Source organism: Sus scrofa, chromosome X, assembly GCF_054392235.1.
Source record: "Sus scrofa isolate SSC_HxYL_T2T_F1_AM1 chromosome X, Sscrofa_HxYL_maternal_Yorkshire_Landrace_v2.0, whole genome shotgun sequence".
NCBI classification, from domain to species: Eukaryota; Metazoa; Chordata; class Mammalia; order Artiodactyla; family Suidae; genus Sus; species Sus scrofa.
In genome coordinates this window covers 117,007,955-117,024,142 of record NC_139401.1, presented here as the reverse complement: position 1 = coordinate 117,024,142, position 16,188 = coordinate 117,007,955, and the positions used below count along the sequence as shown (strand labels likewise).

Below are 16,188 nucleotides of genomic sequence, written 5' to 3'. Positions count from 1 at the left end.
CCTGGCCAGGGGAACTCTGTATGCCGCAGGGGTAGCCAAAATGAAAAAAGAAAAAAAAAATGAGATACTACTTTATACCCATTAGGATGGCTTTACACCCACTGGGATAGCTATAACCAAATACACACATGCACACACACACACGCACACCAGTCAAACAGAAAAAAGCATATGTTGGTGAGGGTGTGGATAAATTGGAATCATAGTAACTCCTAGTGGAAATGAAAAATGGTGCAGCCACTGTGGAAAATTTTGACAGTTAATCAAAAAGTTAATCATAGAATTACCACCTGACCCCTGAATGTAAACTTTTAGGTATATACCAAGAGAATTGAAAGTATATTTTTACAAAGAAATATGTATATGAATGTTCATAGCAGCCTTGTTCACAATGGCAAAAATGTGGAAATAATCCAAATGCTCATTAACTGATAGATGGATAAACAACTATGGTATTATCTATGCAGTGGAATATTATCTGACCATGAAAAGGAATAAAGTACATGCTACAACATGAATGAACATTATGCAAAGGGAAAGAAGCCAGTCACAAAGGATGACATATTATATGATTCCATTTATATGAAATGTCCAGTAAAGTAAAATCTATAAAGATAGAAACTAGACTAATGGTAACCTAAGACTGGGGTGGTAGATTGGGGGGGGCGAACAGGGAGGGGAGGGGCATGGTAGTTAATAGGTATGGGGCTTCTTTTAGAGGTGGTGAAAATATTCTAAAATTGACTATGTTGATAGTCATGCATATCTGTGATTATGCTAAAAAACATTGAATTTTACACTTTAAATGGTTGAAAAGTTTGGTATGTGAACTATATCTTAATTAACCTGTTATTTTAAAAAGTCTCATACACCAATGTTGATAGCTACATTATTTATAATAGCCAAAAAGTGGAAACAACCCAAATATTTGTCAGCTGAAGAATGAATAAACAAAGTGTGGTATATCTATACAAAAAATACTTTACACCATAAAAAAAGAAGGAAGCACTGGTATATGCTACTTCATGGATGAACCTACTTCAAAAACACTATGCTAAGTGAAAAAAGCTAGACCAAAAAGGTACATATCAGGATCCTATTTATGCACAATGCCCAGAATAGACAGATCTATAGAGACATAATGTTGTAGGAGGGTAATGGGAATGGCTATTAACAAGGATGGAGTTGTGGGGGGGTATGATGGAAATGTTCCGATTAGACAGTGGAGATGGTTATACAATATTGTGAAAATATTAGAAATCACTGTATTGTACACTTAAAAATGGTAAATTGTTATGTTAACTTATTTAAATGTAAAAATTGCCCAAAAAGGCTACACAGGAGTAAATGCTAATTAATGCCAGTCCTGGAAAAAAAACAAAGAACCTGTGGCCAGTTAGTCAAGAGAACCAAAAGACTGGTTTTCTAGAAGTTTGGGAAAGAGTGTTAAGGACAGAGTAGTCAAAATCATCCAAACAATTTCCCATGTGCTGATTCCATTCTCACCCAGGCATCTTTTTTTTGTTTTGCTTTTTTGGACTGTACTAGAGGCATATGGAAGTTCCCAGGGTAGGGGTCTAATCGGAGCTAGAGCCGACAGCTTACACCACAGCCACAGCAACATGGGAACCAAGCCGTGTCTGCACCTACAACCACAGCTCACGGCAATGCCGGATCCCTAACCCACTGAGCAAGGCCAGGGGTCGAACCCACAACCTCATGGTTCCTAGTCGGATTCTTTTCCGCTGCGCCACGACGGGAATTCCCCCAGGCATCTTTTTTGTTATAATTTGGCTTCTTCCTTTTGGAAGAAAATTTGCTGACCAGAGTTTTCCAGTCTTTTTGACCATCATATTTTTCATGAAAAAAGGAATAAATTGGATTGGAATTTTGGTTTGTTGTATAAATGATTTCTGGTCATCCCCCTGAGGCAGACTGACTCTCCCTCCTCCTAAATCTTGGTTTGGATGTGCGGGCTCATGACATTATACACAGAATTTGAGAGAAATTTTATTACTCAAGGCACTCCCCCCCCCCCCCCCAGGGAGAGGAAAGAGGCCAAAATGGTCAGGGTTGTCTTGAGAGAGGGGCAAAGGAGAGGGGCAAAGGAAGCAATTAGGCCTTTATTGTCTCTAAGGAGTGGAAAATCACCCCCTCATTGGCTGTAGATTTGCAAGTTTTAAATTCCCGCCTGTGCCAAAGGAAGAGGCAGGCTTGAGAGTGAAATTTCTCTCCTGTACTGCCAAGGACGACAGCGCCAGGACTGCAAATTTGCTAGTTTTAAATTTCCCGCTGACAACAAAGGAGAGGGCACTGGGCTTTCTTATCAGCTTATTTATAAGGTGGGGGGGGCGATTTATGAATACTTTAAGATTTTGGAACTTTAAATTTTCCATGCTCGTTATTTTGATTATTCTGGTTTTTTTTTTTTGTTTGTTTTCTTGAAAGCTTATTTTCAGGACCAGTAGCACAGGGCAGTATAGGTGAAAAGGAAGAAACTAGTCAAACTGAAGAACTGGTACAGTTCGGTGACTTACTGACCTTTCCACGTGTGTGTTAAGGAATTATCGAGGCAAGATTTTAAGTCTTGGTAACTCTTGAGAGGAGGAACAATAGTGCCCTAGACTCTGTAAGGAAAATTGTGAGAGGAAACTTCCTATACTGTTCAGAATATGCAAGTATCTTGGCAAATACTTTCCCTGTAAATGTATTTTTTCTTAACATTTTAATTACTACAGACATCTGTGTGACGGAGAGTAACAAAGAGATGAAAACAAAATCACATTTTTAAAACAAATTTAGCGAAATCCACCAATTATTTAAATAACGTTACTTTTATTCCTTTTACTCATTTGGTTTATGTCTTACCTCTCAGGAGTAGTTTTGGGTTTTTTTTTTTTTTTTTTCCGATTCGATTCGTACTTCCAACCCTTACACACTGAGGGGACCCACAATTCACATTTCCATGTGCTCAGATATGATGTACAGCCCAGATTTTGGGATTGCAACACGGGTTGGACAGTGAGCTCACTGAGGAGACCGGCCTCAGAGCTGGGCTCTCGCCCGGGCCCGCGGCATGTGTCCCACAGCCCACTATCCACGGTCAGGGTGCTGGTGCCTTCGAGAATGTGTAAGGCCGCGCACATGTCCGCGCCCGCCCTCCGTGGTCCGTTAAAAAGAAACCCGGATGTTGGGGGGGCGGGGGGGGGGGGAGAAGCTGGCGTCTACCCATGAGGCAGCGCGCGTAGTTATATACTTCTGCCCTCTGCCGAGGCGCTCATTCCGCGCTGAGAGTCGCCCCGGGCGGCCGCTGTGGCTGTGGCCTCCGCCTAATGCTTTCGCGCTCCTCCCTTTCCTCCTCCTCTTTCTCCTCCTCCGAGTCCCAGTCAGGCCGACCTGCTCCGCTCGCGGTAAGTGTCCCCCGCCCCCGCCTGCGTCGCGCGGAAGCAGGCAGGGGCACTCCCGCGAGGCTGTGGCCACCTTGCTCTGTGGGCAGCTGAGGTGGCCGGGCTGTGAGGACTAGAGGTCGAGGGTCTGGATGCTGGCGTGGGTCGCCAGGATGGCCTAAGGCGCGGGGGAGGGGACGGTCTTGGCGCGGTGGCGGGTGGGCCACCATCTTGCGCCAGCCCGGCGGGGGAGGCATCTCGCAAAGGTAGCTGCTCGGCGGCAGGGCTTGGGGGGGGCCCCCCCCCCAGATGGGGCCGCGGGGGATGCCGCCGTGCCTCCTCACCTTCCGGGGCCTATGTGTCGGTCTGTCCCAGCCTGGCTTTGGCTTTTCTTCCTGGAGGCAACTCCCTTCGGTCTTTTGTACATATGATGCCGATGTTTGGCGAGACCCGCCCACCCCCAAGTCTCCTCAGTCATGGGAATAGAGACCAGAGAGGGCTCCGAACTTTCTGGCCTCAGGGTCCCTCGGGCCCCTCCCTTCTGTCCAGATTCCCACCCACCCCCGCCCCCCCCAGGTTACTGGTTCTCCACCGCTCATACCCTTGTTCTTGCCAGAGGGACTTCACGCCTCCGACAGGGAAATCGTGCTCCATTCCGTTATTGTCTAGAGAAGAAGAGCCCTGAGGAGAAACGTGGAGTTAGAGTCACAATTTTTTAACAGTGATCTTTGCAGGTTTTATTTAATGAGATGGAAAAAATTATCTCAGTCTGAGATTTATCATTCTCTAGACACGGAGGGGGTTCTTCTTAACTTATCTCAAGTTTTAATGCTTTTTTTAAAGGAGAAATCAGAAGAAAATGTCAAGTGAACCAGCTTCTGCAAGCACAGGAGGTCTTCATCCAAGGAGTTCTCTTTGTTTGCAAAGATTTTTTAGTTGTTTTTTTCTAAATCTATGAACTTAAAATCTGCTTTTTTTATCTTCATGTTTGAACTGTGACGTTTAATGTCTTTTAATGCCATTAAACATAAAATTAAAACCAAGAAATAATAGAGTTTTAAACTACAAAATCTCATCTTAGCATTTATGATGTGTTCTGCTTTGAAGGGTTACTGTGAAAACTCAAACTGTCTACTTAACCAGAAACTTTCTAAGCCTATGAAGCACTGGTTTGCTTTAAAAATTAAGTGAAGACTGTATGCTCTTGATGTTTCATATTGGTACAAATACCGGTACAATTAATTGTATCTTGCATTTGTATATTCCATGCTGTCATTTATTTTGAGGTGGGCTGTGGGATGTTGATAGATCTGTTTAGAAGATAAGGAAACAGCATTAAGGAGAAAACTATACTGAAGTCCTGTGGCTAGAAGTGATAGAACCAATTCTTGAACCTAGGTCTTCTGACTTCTCATCCAATGCTCAATTCACTATATTAGGCACCACTTTTTGTGAGAGTAGGGTCAAGGAGAACGCAAGGAGACTCACCTAAAATATATAAGTAATATTTTTGTTTTCCTTTATATTTAAAATATTTAAGACTTCATATCAACACAACACTGTAAATTAACTATACTTCAATAAAAGAATTTTTAAAGATTTCATATCTTTCCAGCTTTTTAGTATCTAAATGATATTTTTACTACAAGCATGTTAAAAGGTTGAAGAAAGTTCTGCATTTAAGGGGTCCAAATTTCAGCTTCCCTTCTTCAACCCATTTTCCCCAGTTAAGTTTTCCAGTTCAGTATGATTTTTTTCAGCCCAAGGTTTTTAGTCTTCGGCATCAGTTTTTTCATGAAAGAGGAGAGTAAGGAAAGGAATATATAATTCTATATCTCCTCTCTTCTCCAATTTGTCTTCTTTATTCAAGAGAATATTTAGAATACCCCAATTTTTTTATTGCTCTTGTTATATAAATTGGACAGGGGAAATACCTAAATGAATAGGAATTATTCATGAAAATGAAAAGGAAAGCAACCCATATTTTTAATGACAGCGTATCAGAAACTCGTATTCAAAATACATCTTATTTCAAAAGTGACTTTTCAAAGATCAGAAATATTTATTACATTCACTAATTAAATATATAACCCTAAATATTTTTCTTCCTGTTTCAGAGGAGGACTTCAAAATATATGATTTTCAGTCAGGTTGGGTTTTTTTTTTGTCTTTTGTCTTTTTAGGGTAGCACCTACAGCATATGGAGATTCCCAGGCTAGGGGTTGAATTGGAGCTGTAGCCACTGGCCTACACCACAGCCACAGCAATGCCAGATCCTTAACCCACTGAGCAAGGCCAGGGATCAAATCCGAGTCCTCATGGATGCTAGTCAGGTTCGTAAACCACTGAGCCACGACGGGAACTCCCAGTCAGGTTGTTTTAAATAATGACTCAGGAAGACTTTGTTTATTCAGTAATTTGTATCAAAAATGTGTCTAGACTTTTAAAATTCATTGCCTGCAAAACAGTTTTCTTTTAAGGAGTGGGTTTTTGTTTGTTTGTTTGTCTTCTTTTTGCTGCACCTAAGACATGCAGAAGTTCCCAGGCCAGGGATCGAACCCACACCACAGGAATGACCCTAGCCACTGCAGTGACAACCCCAGATCCTGAATCCTCTGTGCCACAAGAGAACTCCCTAAGGAGTGTTTTTAATAACATTTAGTATGTTAAGAAAAGTAGGACCATTTTTATTTCATCTTTATATTTTAATTCATTTTTAGAAATAATTTATTAAGAGTAAAGAAATAGTGAAACCCGGAGCTCCCATCATGGCTCAGTGGTAACAAACCCGACTAGGATCCATGAGAATGCGTGTTCGATCCCTGGCCTTGCTCAGTGGGTTAAGGATCCAGCATTGGAGTTCCTTTTGTGGTGCAGCAGAAAGGAATCTGACTAGGAACCCTGAGGTTGTGGGTTTGATACCTGGCCTCGCTCAGTAGGTTAAGGATCCAGCATTGCCATGAGCTATGGTGTAGGTCGTAGACAAGGCTCAGATCTGGCATTCCTGTGGCTGTGGTGTAGGCCAGCAGCTGTAGCTCTGATTTGACCTCTGGCCTGGGAAACCTCCATATGTCATGGGTTCAGCCCTAAAAAGACAAAAGAAAAAAGAAAAGAAAGAAAGAAGTAGTGAAACCATTTTTGTTAGATATTTAATAAGGACTTAGACATTGTGTACTTTGTCTAAACAAAGAATACATTTTTAGAAGCTGATAAAAATCCAGTTGTCTTTTATTAACACAGATATCAAAGACAATTTAAAAATATAGATCAATACCATTATCAAATTAAATTTTTTGAAAATAGTTATTTTTATTAAAACTGTTTATATGAACATGTAATGAACTTACTACTTTAAATGAATTATATATTTAACTTTTTTCTTTGTTTCAATTTCTAATATGGTAAGTATCAGTAGATAAAATCCATATAAACAAAAAGCCCTTTGGGATCCTCAGTAAGTTTTAAGAATGAAAAGTGGACCTGACACCAAAAAGTTTGAGAACTATTTATTGATCTGGTATTATTTGTGACAATATTTTAACATTTCTATACATAAACTAGAATTTTGTTTTTAGTGCTTATATTCATCTACTTGTAAAATGACTTTCAGTAAAGGAAAAGTTGAGCAAAATAATGCAAAGTACTGTACAATAATTTTTCATGTGCTTTATTTAATCTTCCAGTAATGCGACAAGGAAGGTATTACTGTTTTCATTTTATATGTGGAAAAACTAGGTTCAAAGAGGTCAATTAAACATCCTATAGGTTTGGCAACCAGAAAGTAGTACACTTCAAATTCCCGCTCAGTTATTCAGCCTCTATGTCCAATGTTCCCATAATTGTGCTCTACATTTTTAGCTGATATTTTGCCTAGCGAATCAGTTTTACACCTATAAAATGTGAATTAATAATATATATTTTCTAAGGTTACTTTAGAAATTAGTGATTATTGAATATGAAACTTATATAAAATATTTATTCTATAGTTTGGCTTTGAAAGGCCAAGTATGCATTAGTCTTTTCTCCAGGTTATATCTTTTACATATAAATTACAATAAAAACATCTTCTTATGGATAAAATCTTTACCATGAATATGATATAAAATACTTTGCAGAAAGTAAATTTTATTAGAATGGTGGTCCATCCCAAAAGCTAATTTTAAAATGTCTTCAAATACAGACAGTCTTTGCAAAGTATTATGCTAATGAATTTTAGTGTCAGCTAGCTAAGTATGAAAATCAGCAGAGACAAAAGTTAAAAACTTAAGTTTGGGGGGGAATAGTAAAGTCATTAAAGAAATGTCTTCTCAAAATATACAGGGACTTCATGTTTTCAGGCTTTCAAAAATAAATAATTCCCACAATATAAAAATTTCTTGGACAAAGAAAAAATTATGAGTCTATAGTTTCCTTTTAAATTATATATAAGGAGTTCCCATCATGGCTCAGTGGTTAATGAACCTAACATCCATGAGGACGCAGGTTTGACCCCTGGCCTCGCTCAGTGGGTTAAGGATCTGGTATTGCTGTGAGCTGTGCAGCTCATCACAGACACAGCTCAGATCCCGCGTTGCTGTGGCTCTGGCGTAGGCCAGTGGCTACTGCTCCTATTCCACCCTTAGCCTGGGAACCTCCATATGCCGCCAGTGCGGCCCTAAAAGACAGAAAAATAAAAAATAAAAAAAATGAATTATATGTTATTTGTTCCCCAAACTTGGCTAAGAGTTTGGATTATTTAGGTGCCAATGAAATTGTCTAAGAAACCAAGGTATAATCGAGTGTTTCTTGGATTTGAGTACTGTACCAATTAATTCCTGTTATAAGAAAAACAATTTCACGGATACCCTCTTACTTAAAATGTTTAAATATACTTAAGAGTTCTTATATAATTGTAAAACAAAATAATCAAAACTGCAAAACCAATACTATTTTAATCAACTTTAATATATTGAATAATATATTGGCATAACAAAGTCACTGACTACTTTTACTGAGTTTTTCAAACCTACAATTCATATCATTCTGAAAAATAGCAAGAGTTTTCTATTTGAACCTTTTTTTTTTTTTTTTTTTTTTTTTTTTTTTGCTTTTTAGGCATATGGAGGTTCCCAGGCTCAGAGCTACAGCTCCTGGCTTATGCCACAGCCACAGCAACGCCAGATCTGAGCCGTGTCTGCGACCTACACCACAGCTCACGGCAACACCAGATCCTTAATCCACTGAGCAAGGCCAGGGATCAAACCCGCAACCTCATGGTTCCTAGTCGAATTTGTTTCTCCTGTGCCATGATGTGAACGCCTCTATTTGAACCTTTTTAATACCTTCATTTCTATAGCTAACTGTACATACTGCCATTTTCCCTGTAATTTAGTACCAAAGCATCATTTAGATATTCTCTCTGTTCTTTTATTATTAGCCGGGAGCAGTAAAAGTGATAATACTTGATAACAGTGAAGTAATAAATACAGACCAAAATGAGCACCGATATGATCCAACAATTCCACTTCTTAGTATTTATCCAGAGGAAACAAAAACACTAACTTGAAAAAATATCTGCATCCTCAGGTTCATTGCGGCATTATATAATTATGTTGTAATAGCCCAAACATGGAAAACCTAAGTGCCCTTCATTGGATGAATAAAGAAAATATGGACTATTATTCAGCCACAAAAGAAAGAAATCCTGCCATTTGTGACAATATGGATGGACCTTTAGGGCATTATGCTGAGTCAGACAGAGAAAGACAAAGTATGAGCTCACTTGTATGTGGACTCTCTAAAAACACACAACTCATAGATAACAGAACAGATTGGTGGTTGTGGGAGGTGGGATAGGGGCAGAATTGGGTGAAAGTGGTCAAAAGGTACAAACTTCTAGTTATAAAATAAATAGGTCCTGGGTCTTTAATGTACAGTATGGTGACTGCAGTTAATAAGACCATATGTATATTTTTTTTTCATATGTATATTTGAATGTTGCTAAGAGAGTAGATCTTAAGTGTATGTGGTGATGGATCTTAACTAGACTTACTGTGTGATAATTTTGCAGCATATGCATATATCAAATCATTGTGTTGTACACCTGAAACTAATATATGTCAGTTATATCTCAATTTTTAGAAATGAGTGCTGAAATTATGTGACTGAACTTAGTTATAAGGTAGTCATTCAGATGATCCTCATTGTATGCTTCTGTTAATTTTTTAGATAGACAGCAAAACAATATATTGTTTTAGAGCTTTCTTGCACCATCTGGAACATAACTATTTCCCCAGAGGTCTGTTAGTTTCAGAATGTCGGGGTAGTTTGTTGGAATGTGTATTATTATTCTTGAATATAAGTACCGGAAAACGAAGCTCAAAGTAGTTTGACCAGAAATTCTCTCTCTTAACTGAAAAGTTTTAGTAGGTAATTTTTCAGTTAACTGCTGAAAAATTTTAGTAGTTAATGGCTTAGGTGTTTAAATGGTATCATCAGAACTTGAATTTCTCCCTATCCTACCCTCTTTTTCTCTCCCCCATAATCTTATGGCTTTGCTATTCTCTTTATTGGCTTCTTTCTTAGTAGTCTTTCTCCATATAGTGATTTCCATCACCACCAGGCTTATATCCTACCAGCTTATTATATGATTAACAGTTTTATTGAGCTATAATTCACATAACATACAGTTCATCCATTTAAAGTGTACAATTCAACGATTTTAGCACATTCACAGTGCTATGCAACCATCACCACAATCAATTTTAAAACATTTTCATCACCCAAAAAGAAATACCATACCCATTAGGAGTCACTCCCCATTTTCCCCCAATTCTCCCAGCCCTAAGAAACCACTACTTTACTTTTTGCCTTTATGGATTTTCCCTTTCTGGACATTTCATATAAATGAAATCATACACTATGTGGTCTTTTTGACTAGCTTCTTTCACTTAGTATAATGTTCTCAAGGTCCATCCATTAATTTTCTTTAGTATATATCAGTACTTCACTTCTTATTATGACAGTATTATTCCATTGTATGGGTAAGTATATCACATTTTGTTTCTCCATTATCAATCAGGCTTGGGCTGTTTGCTTTTTTGCTAATATCAGTAATACTGCTATGAACTTTCTTCTATAAGTTTTTGTGTGGACATATGTTTTCAGTCCTCTCTTGCTAGGAGTGGAAATTCTGGGTCATATGGTAACTTTATGTCTAAGTTTGTAAGGAACTGCCAAAGCATTTTCCACAGTGTCTGCACCATTTTATATTCCTACCAGCAGTGCATGTTGGTTCCAATTTTCCTATATCTTTACCAACTCTTGTGTGTCTTTTTGGTTACAACCACCCTAGTGGGTGTGAAATGGTATCTTTTTTTTTTTTTTTTTGTCTTTTTGCTATTTCTTGGGCCGCTCCTGCGGCATATGGAGGTTCCCAGGCTAGGAGTCCAATCGGAGCTGCAGCCACCGGCCTATGCCAGAGCCACAGCAACGCTGGATCCGAGCCACGTCTGCAACCTACACCACAGCTCACGGCAACGCCGGATCGTTAACCCACTGAGCAAGGGCAGGGATTGAACCCGCAACCTCATGGTTCCTAGTCGGATTCGTTAACCACTGCGCCACGACGGGAACTCCCGTATCTTTTAATTTTTTTAATATTTTGTGGTAAAATACACATACGACTTAACTTTTTTCTTTTTTTTTTTTTGCTTTTTAGGGCCTCCCTGTGGCATATGGAAGTTCCCAGGCTAGGGGTCCAATCAGAGCTACAGCTGCCAGCCTACACCACAGCCACGGCAATGCCCCATCCTTAACCCATTGAGCGAGGCCAGGGATTGATCAAACCCAAAGCCTCATGGATCCTAGTCAGGTTTGTTACTACTGAGCCACGACAGGAAGTCCACAACTTACTATTTTAACTATTTGAATCCACTAATGTTTTTAAATTTTTTTATGAAATTAACTCTTACAAGATAGTTGAATTCTAGATGTGTGAAAGCTTAAACAAAAATATGTAAAAAAAAAAAAAAGAGTTCCCGTCGTGGCGCAGTGGTTAACGAATCCGACTAGGAACCATGAGGTTGCGGGTTCGGTCCCTGCCCTTGCTCAGTGGGTTAACGATCCGGCGTTGCCATGAGCTGTGGTGTAGGTTGCAGATGCGGCTCGGATCCCGCGTTGCTGTGGCTCTGGCGTAGGCCAGTGGCTCCAGCTCCGATTCGACCCCTAGCCTGGGAACCTCCATATGCCGCGGGAGCGGCCCAAGAAATAGCAAAAAAAAAAAAAAAATGTAAATGGTCATAAAATAATTAATATATACAGTCTCCAAAAACTGAGTGGGTTGTGCTCTAAGAGGTCTTTGATTAGTCCGTTACTTGGAATTCTTATTTCCCCCATAGGGCCAGTGTATTAAATATGGGCATAGTATCTCAACCAGAATCAGTAGCTGAAGTGGAGAGTTCTTTTCTGCTTATTTTGGTGCCAACTCTAAGTTGCAGAACCTAGAGAGTCCTCTTTGGAGTTGCTATTATAAGAAATTTGAGATATTCCCTGCGTATTTTGCTAGATATTCCATTTCTCTAACAGGTGGCTTAATTTTCCATAGAATTCCTTGCCTTGCTACCAAAACTCTGAAGTGATGGCTTGAGAGTTTTTTGTGGTGGTAGTTTTGGGGGGCTCAGCTACCTTACTGGATAGCACATCTTTAGACTGCAGTTGTGGTTCTAATGGCATCTGAGAGTGTTTGTGACTGTACCAACTGAGGCTCCTTGGTGGCTGCTATCACCCTCAGAAGCTGTATCTGTAGTCAAAGGCAGTGTATGTGACTTGTTTATATAGACTACTTGTACATTTAGTACTTATTTAGGGTATTTGTACCAATATATATTTTATGTGATCATTTAATAAAAGGGTTGTACATGAGTTTCATAGGCCATCCACTTGTGACTTTAAAAATGTTCTATATTCTTGGAGTTCCCATTGTGGCACAGCGGAAATGAGTCCGACTAGTAACCATGAGGTTGCAGGTTTGATTCCTGGCTTCGCTCAGTGGATTAAGGATCTGGCATTGCCGTGGGCTGTGGAGTAGGTTACAGACACGGCTGTAGCTCCGATCTGACCCCTAGCCTGGGAACCTCCATATGCTGCCAGTGCGGCCCTAAAAAACAAAGTAAATAAATACATAAGTAAGTAAAATGTTCTATAATCTTGGTAGCTGTAGGTCCTTAATGCTGAGCAAGAATTATCATGTATTTATCTACTGGACATACACATTACCTTAATTCTAGTTGAGGGACAGGCAATAACTATTCAAATAATTGAGTTCAGATGTTTCAATAGCTAAACCTCAGAACCAGAGAAATTTACCTAAGTGCATAATTGACTAGAGATTCTTGTAATAGTAATTAAAATATTTATACCAGTAACTTCTAAAGTAGTTTTTTTCCTTTGGACTTATTCATTATAAATGAGTTGGAGCTGGAAAAAGCAAGAAAGCTTGCTTTTGCTAATCTGTGGATGAAGACAAATGTGGAGACTCAGCTCTGCTTATCTTAATACTTTAGATTATTGATATCTAAGTTTTAACTTTTTCAAAATAACTGAAATAGTTTTTTAAGCATGTTTATCTTATATGTAAAAATGTGGTTATGTACATGAGAATTCAGAAAACAAATTCCTGTTTTAAAGAAAGCAATTTAAATGTTTTTGAAAATGTCTAATGTAACAGCTTTTTTAAAAGCCCAAAGAAACCTAGACATTAGGCTGTAAACTTCTGAAGGCAAGAACTATAATTTATTCATCTTACTTCTTCCCTAGAACTGAACACGTTACATTTGGCACAGAGGGCAATAATTATTTTCAGTGAATTAATCTATGATAATATGTATCCAACTATTTTTCTGTTCCTTTCAGTTAGCATTGATAAGAAACAAAAAAGACCCTAAGCATGTCTTTGTGTTTTTTAATAACAGTTTATTTCTGAAGTGGAAGAATAACTAGCAGCTGAAGATTAATATTACTTAGTATTTTGGAATTCAGATTTACTAAAGGGTGATTACTCATTTTTATAAAAGACTGCCTTTCAAAAATTATTTGTAATTTAATAATTCATCAGATTTCTTGAAGTAATAAGTGCTTATTACATTCAGCATTTTACTTGCCAAATCTGCATTCATTCAGGAATGAATCAATTATGGAAAGTGGGTAGCATGTGTATATCAAACATATAAAACTCAAAAGGTAAGCTTTTTGTAGACAAAAGTATTTAATGTGTGTACATTTAATTTAACAAATCCACTCTAATAATAAGTATCTTTATTTTATAGGGCAGAAAAACTAAGACCTTGTCCAGAGTCCCATGGTGAGTATCTGGAGATTGAAATTAGACCCAAAGATTTCTGAACTCCAGGTATCATGTTTCAATATTTGGTGTTACTTAAAATGACTCATAAAATTGATTGATGTCATGTGTTAGTGCCTAGGTGACTCTGCAACTTGATGGACGACGACAACCCTTTTCAACCAAAAAGTAAGTATTGCTGCTGCCAATCATATTAGTGTATGAAGCTCCTGTACTGATAACCTTGCTTCATGAGAAAAGGTGAGCGGGACAAGGATGGGTACATTAAAACACACACCAAAAAAAAAATTTTTTTTTAATTTTAAATTTATTAAAGTAATACATGCTCATAGTAAAAAAAGAACTCCAGGAGTTCCCATCGTGGTTCAGCGGGTTATGAATATGACTAGTATCCATGAGGATGTGGGTTTGATCCCTGGCCTCACTCAGTGGGTTAAAGGATCCTGCATTGCTGTGAGCTGTGGTGTAAGTTGCAGACATGGCTCGGATCTGGCGTTGCTATGGTGTAGGCCGGCAGCTGCAGCTCCAATTTGACCCCTAGTCTGGGAACGTCCATATGCTGCAGGTGCAGCCCTAAAAAGCAAACAAAAAAAATTTTAATATCAGTAAAGTAGAAATGAAGTGTTTCTTCCTCATTTCCAGGGATAACTACTATTACCACTTTGGTATCTGTAATCACAAACTATTTTCTATGCATAGAGAAAAAAATTAATTATTTCTAAATAAGATCATACTATTTATGTTACTATGTGCCTTTCAAAAAATTTTACTCAACAATCTATCTTGAATATATCGACACCCAGGTAAAAAGAACAAGGAAGACCTATATGTCAGCACGGTATCGAGACCATGGTATTAATGTAGATATAAATGATTTTTTTTTACTGTCACTATACATAAGACTCTCTCATTTTGTAAAACTTGGCATTGCCTGACATTGCCTTGTGCCTTATCCCATGTGTAGAAGGAAATGCAAAGGAAGAAGTAAATGTGTTCCTTACTCCCAAGGAGTTTATTTTGGAGTTAGACGTGTACAATTAAGACACATTAAAAAACAGTGAACAGTTTGAGATCATATTTAGTGTATCTTGAACTACCTAGCATAGGGTGTCAATGTAGTAAGAGGTGAAAGAAAAACAGGAACTAATGGTTTATTGAGGAAGTTATAATTGAACTAAGACTTGGGAAGGAGCTAGGGAATTAATATTTTGTGAATGTTGCTTGAAGTTAGATACTAGGAGCTCCCTTCGTGGCTCAGTGGTTAATGAATCCAACTAGGAGCCATGAGGTTGCGGGTTCGATCCCTGGCCTTGCTCAGTGGGTTAAGGATCCGGTGTTGCCGTGAGCTGTGGTGTAGGTCACAGATGCGGCTCGGATCCTCCGTTGCTGTGGCTGTGGTGTATGCCGGCGCTACATCTCTGATTTGACCCCTAGCCTGGGAACCTCCATATGCCGTGGGAGCGGCCCTAGAAAATGCAAAAAGACCAAAAAAAAAAAAAAAAAAGAATGAAGTTAGATACTTCCTATAGCTTTTCCCTAATTCTACGTTACCATTTCTATTAGATAGATATTATACCCATATTAGAAATGAGGAAATAGATTCAAGTAATTTCTCTGGAGTTACATGGTTAGAAATGGTGCCATGAAGATTTGAACGATTCAATTCGATGTCAGGTTCGTGCTTTTTCTACTGTACTTGAATATGGACAGTATAAGGTAAGGAGGAAGGGTATTTTTTTTTTTAATGAAAAAAGCGATACAAATGAGGGCTCTGAGTTACTTAAGATGGCCTTTTCAAGAATAAGCAAATGCTAAACTATAAATTACACTTTCAGTCATTTCCCTTCAAGCATTCTGCATATATATTTTTAATGAAGATTTAGAAAAGAAAGAGGTCAGTTCATAAAATCGGTTACATTTGGGAGGGCGGGAAGGTTTTTTTGTTTTGTTTTATCATAGGTTAACTACTAAATATTAAACAATATTATACTGAGGAATGATTTAACATACCTGTATAGAAAGGGAAACTAAACTTAGAAGATTTGTTAGAGAATAACACTAATTAGTTAAAGTGTTTCTTTTGTATATCCTCCCCAAATCTCTGTTTCCACATAGTACCTTTTACTTTTGAGTCAAAAGAAGAAATGGCATTCTTTTAATCTAGCAAAATTACCTGTAGAAATTAAAAGGTAAATTTTAAATATCATTATCTAATTTTTAAAAAAGATATCATTGGAGTTCCCGTCGTGGCGCAGTGGTTAACGAATCCGACTAGGAACCATGAGGTTGCGGGTTCAATCCCTGCCCTTGCTCAGTGGGTTAAGGATCCGGCGTTGCCATGATCTGTGGTGTAGGTTGCAGACGTGGCTCGGATCCTGCGTTGCTGTGGCTGTGGCGTAGGCCGGTGGCTACAGCTCCGATTAGACCCCCAGCCTGGGAACCTCCATATGCCATGGGAGCGGC

General features: G+C 38.6%; 1 protein-coding gene across 10 annotated transcripts in view; it reads left to right on the top strand.

The window, feature by feature from the left end:
- Positions 1–3,250: 3,250 nt before the first annotated feature.
- Positions 3,251–16,188, top strand: part of ZNF280C (zinc finger protein 280C) — a 60,614-nt gene continuing 47,676 nt past the window's right edge. For 5 of the 10 annotated variants that reach the window (XM_085008796.1, XM_021079648.2, XM_085008795.1 and 2 more), the window contains exons 1-3: positions 3,251–3,410; positions 13,691–13,725; positions 13,847–13,893. In XM_085008796.1, the coding sequence (XP_084864922.1) occupies positions 13,863–13,893 (31 nt within the window). In that variant the 5' untranslated portion in view covers positions 3,251–3,410; positions 13,691–13,725; positions 13,847–13,862. Of the gene's footprint in view, positions 3,411–13,690; positions 13,726–13,839; positions 13,894–16,188 lie in introns of all 10 variants that reach the window. The other 5 variants (XM_021079649.2, XM_005673904.4, XM_013986418.3 and 2 more) reach the window with 1 other exon arrangement.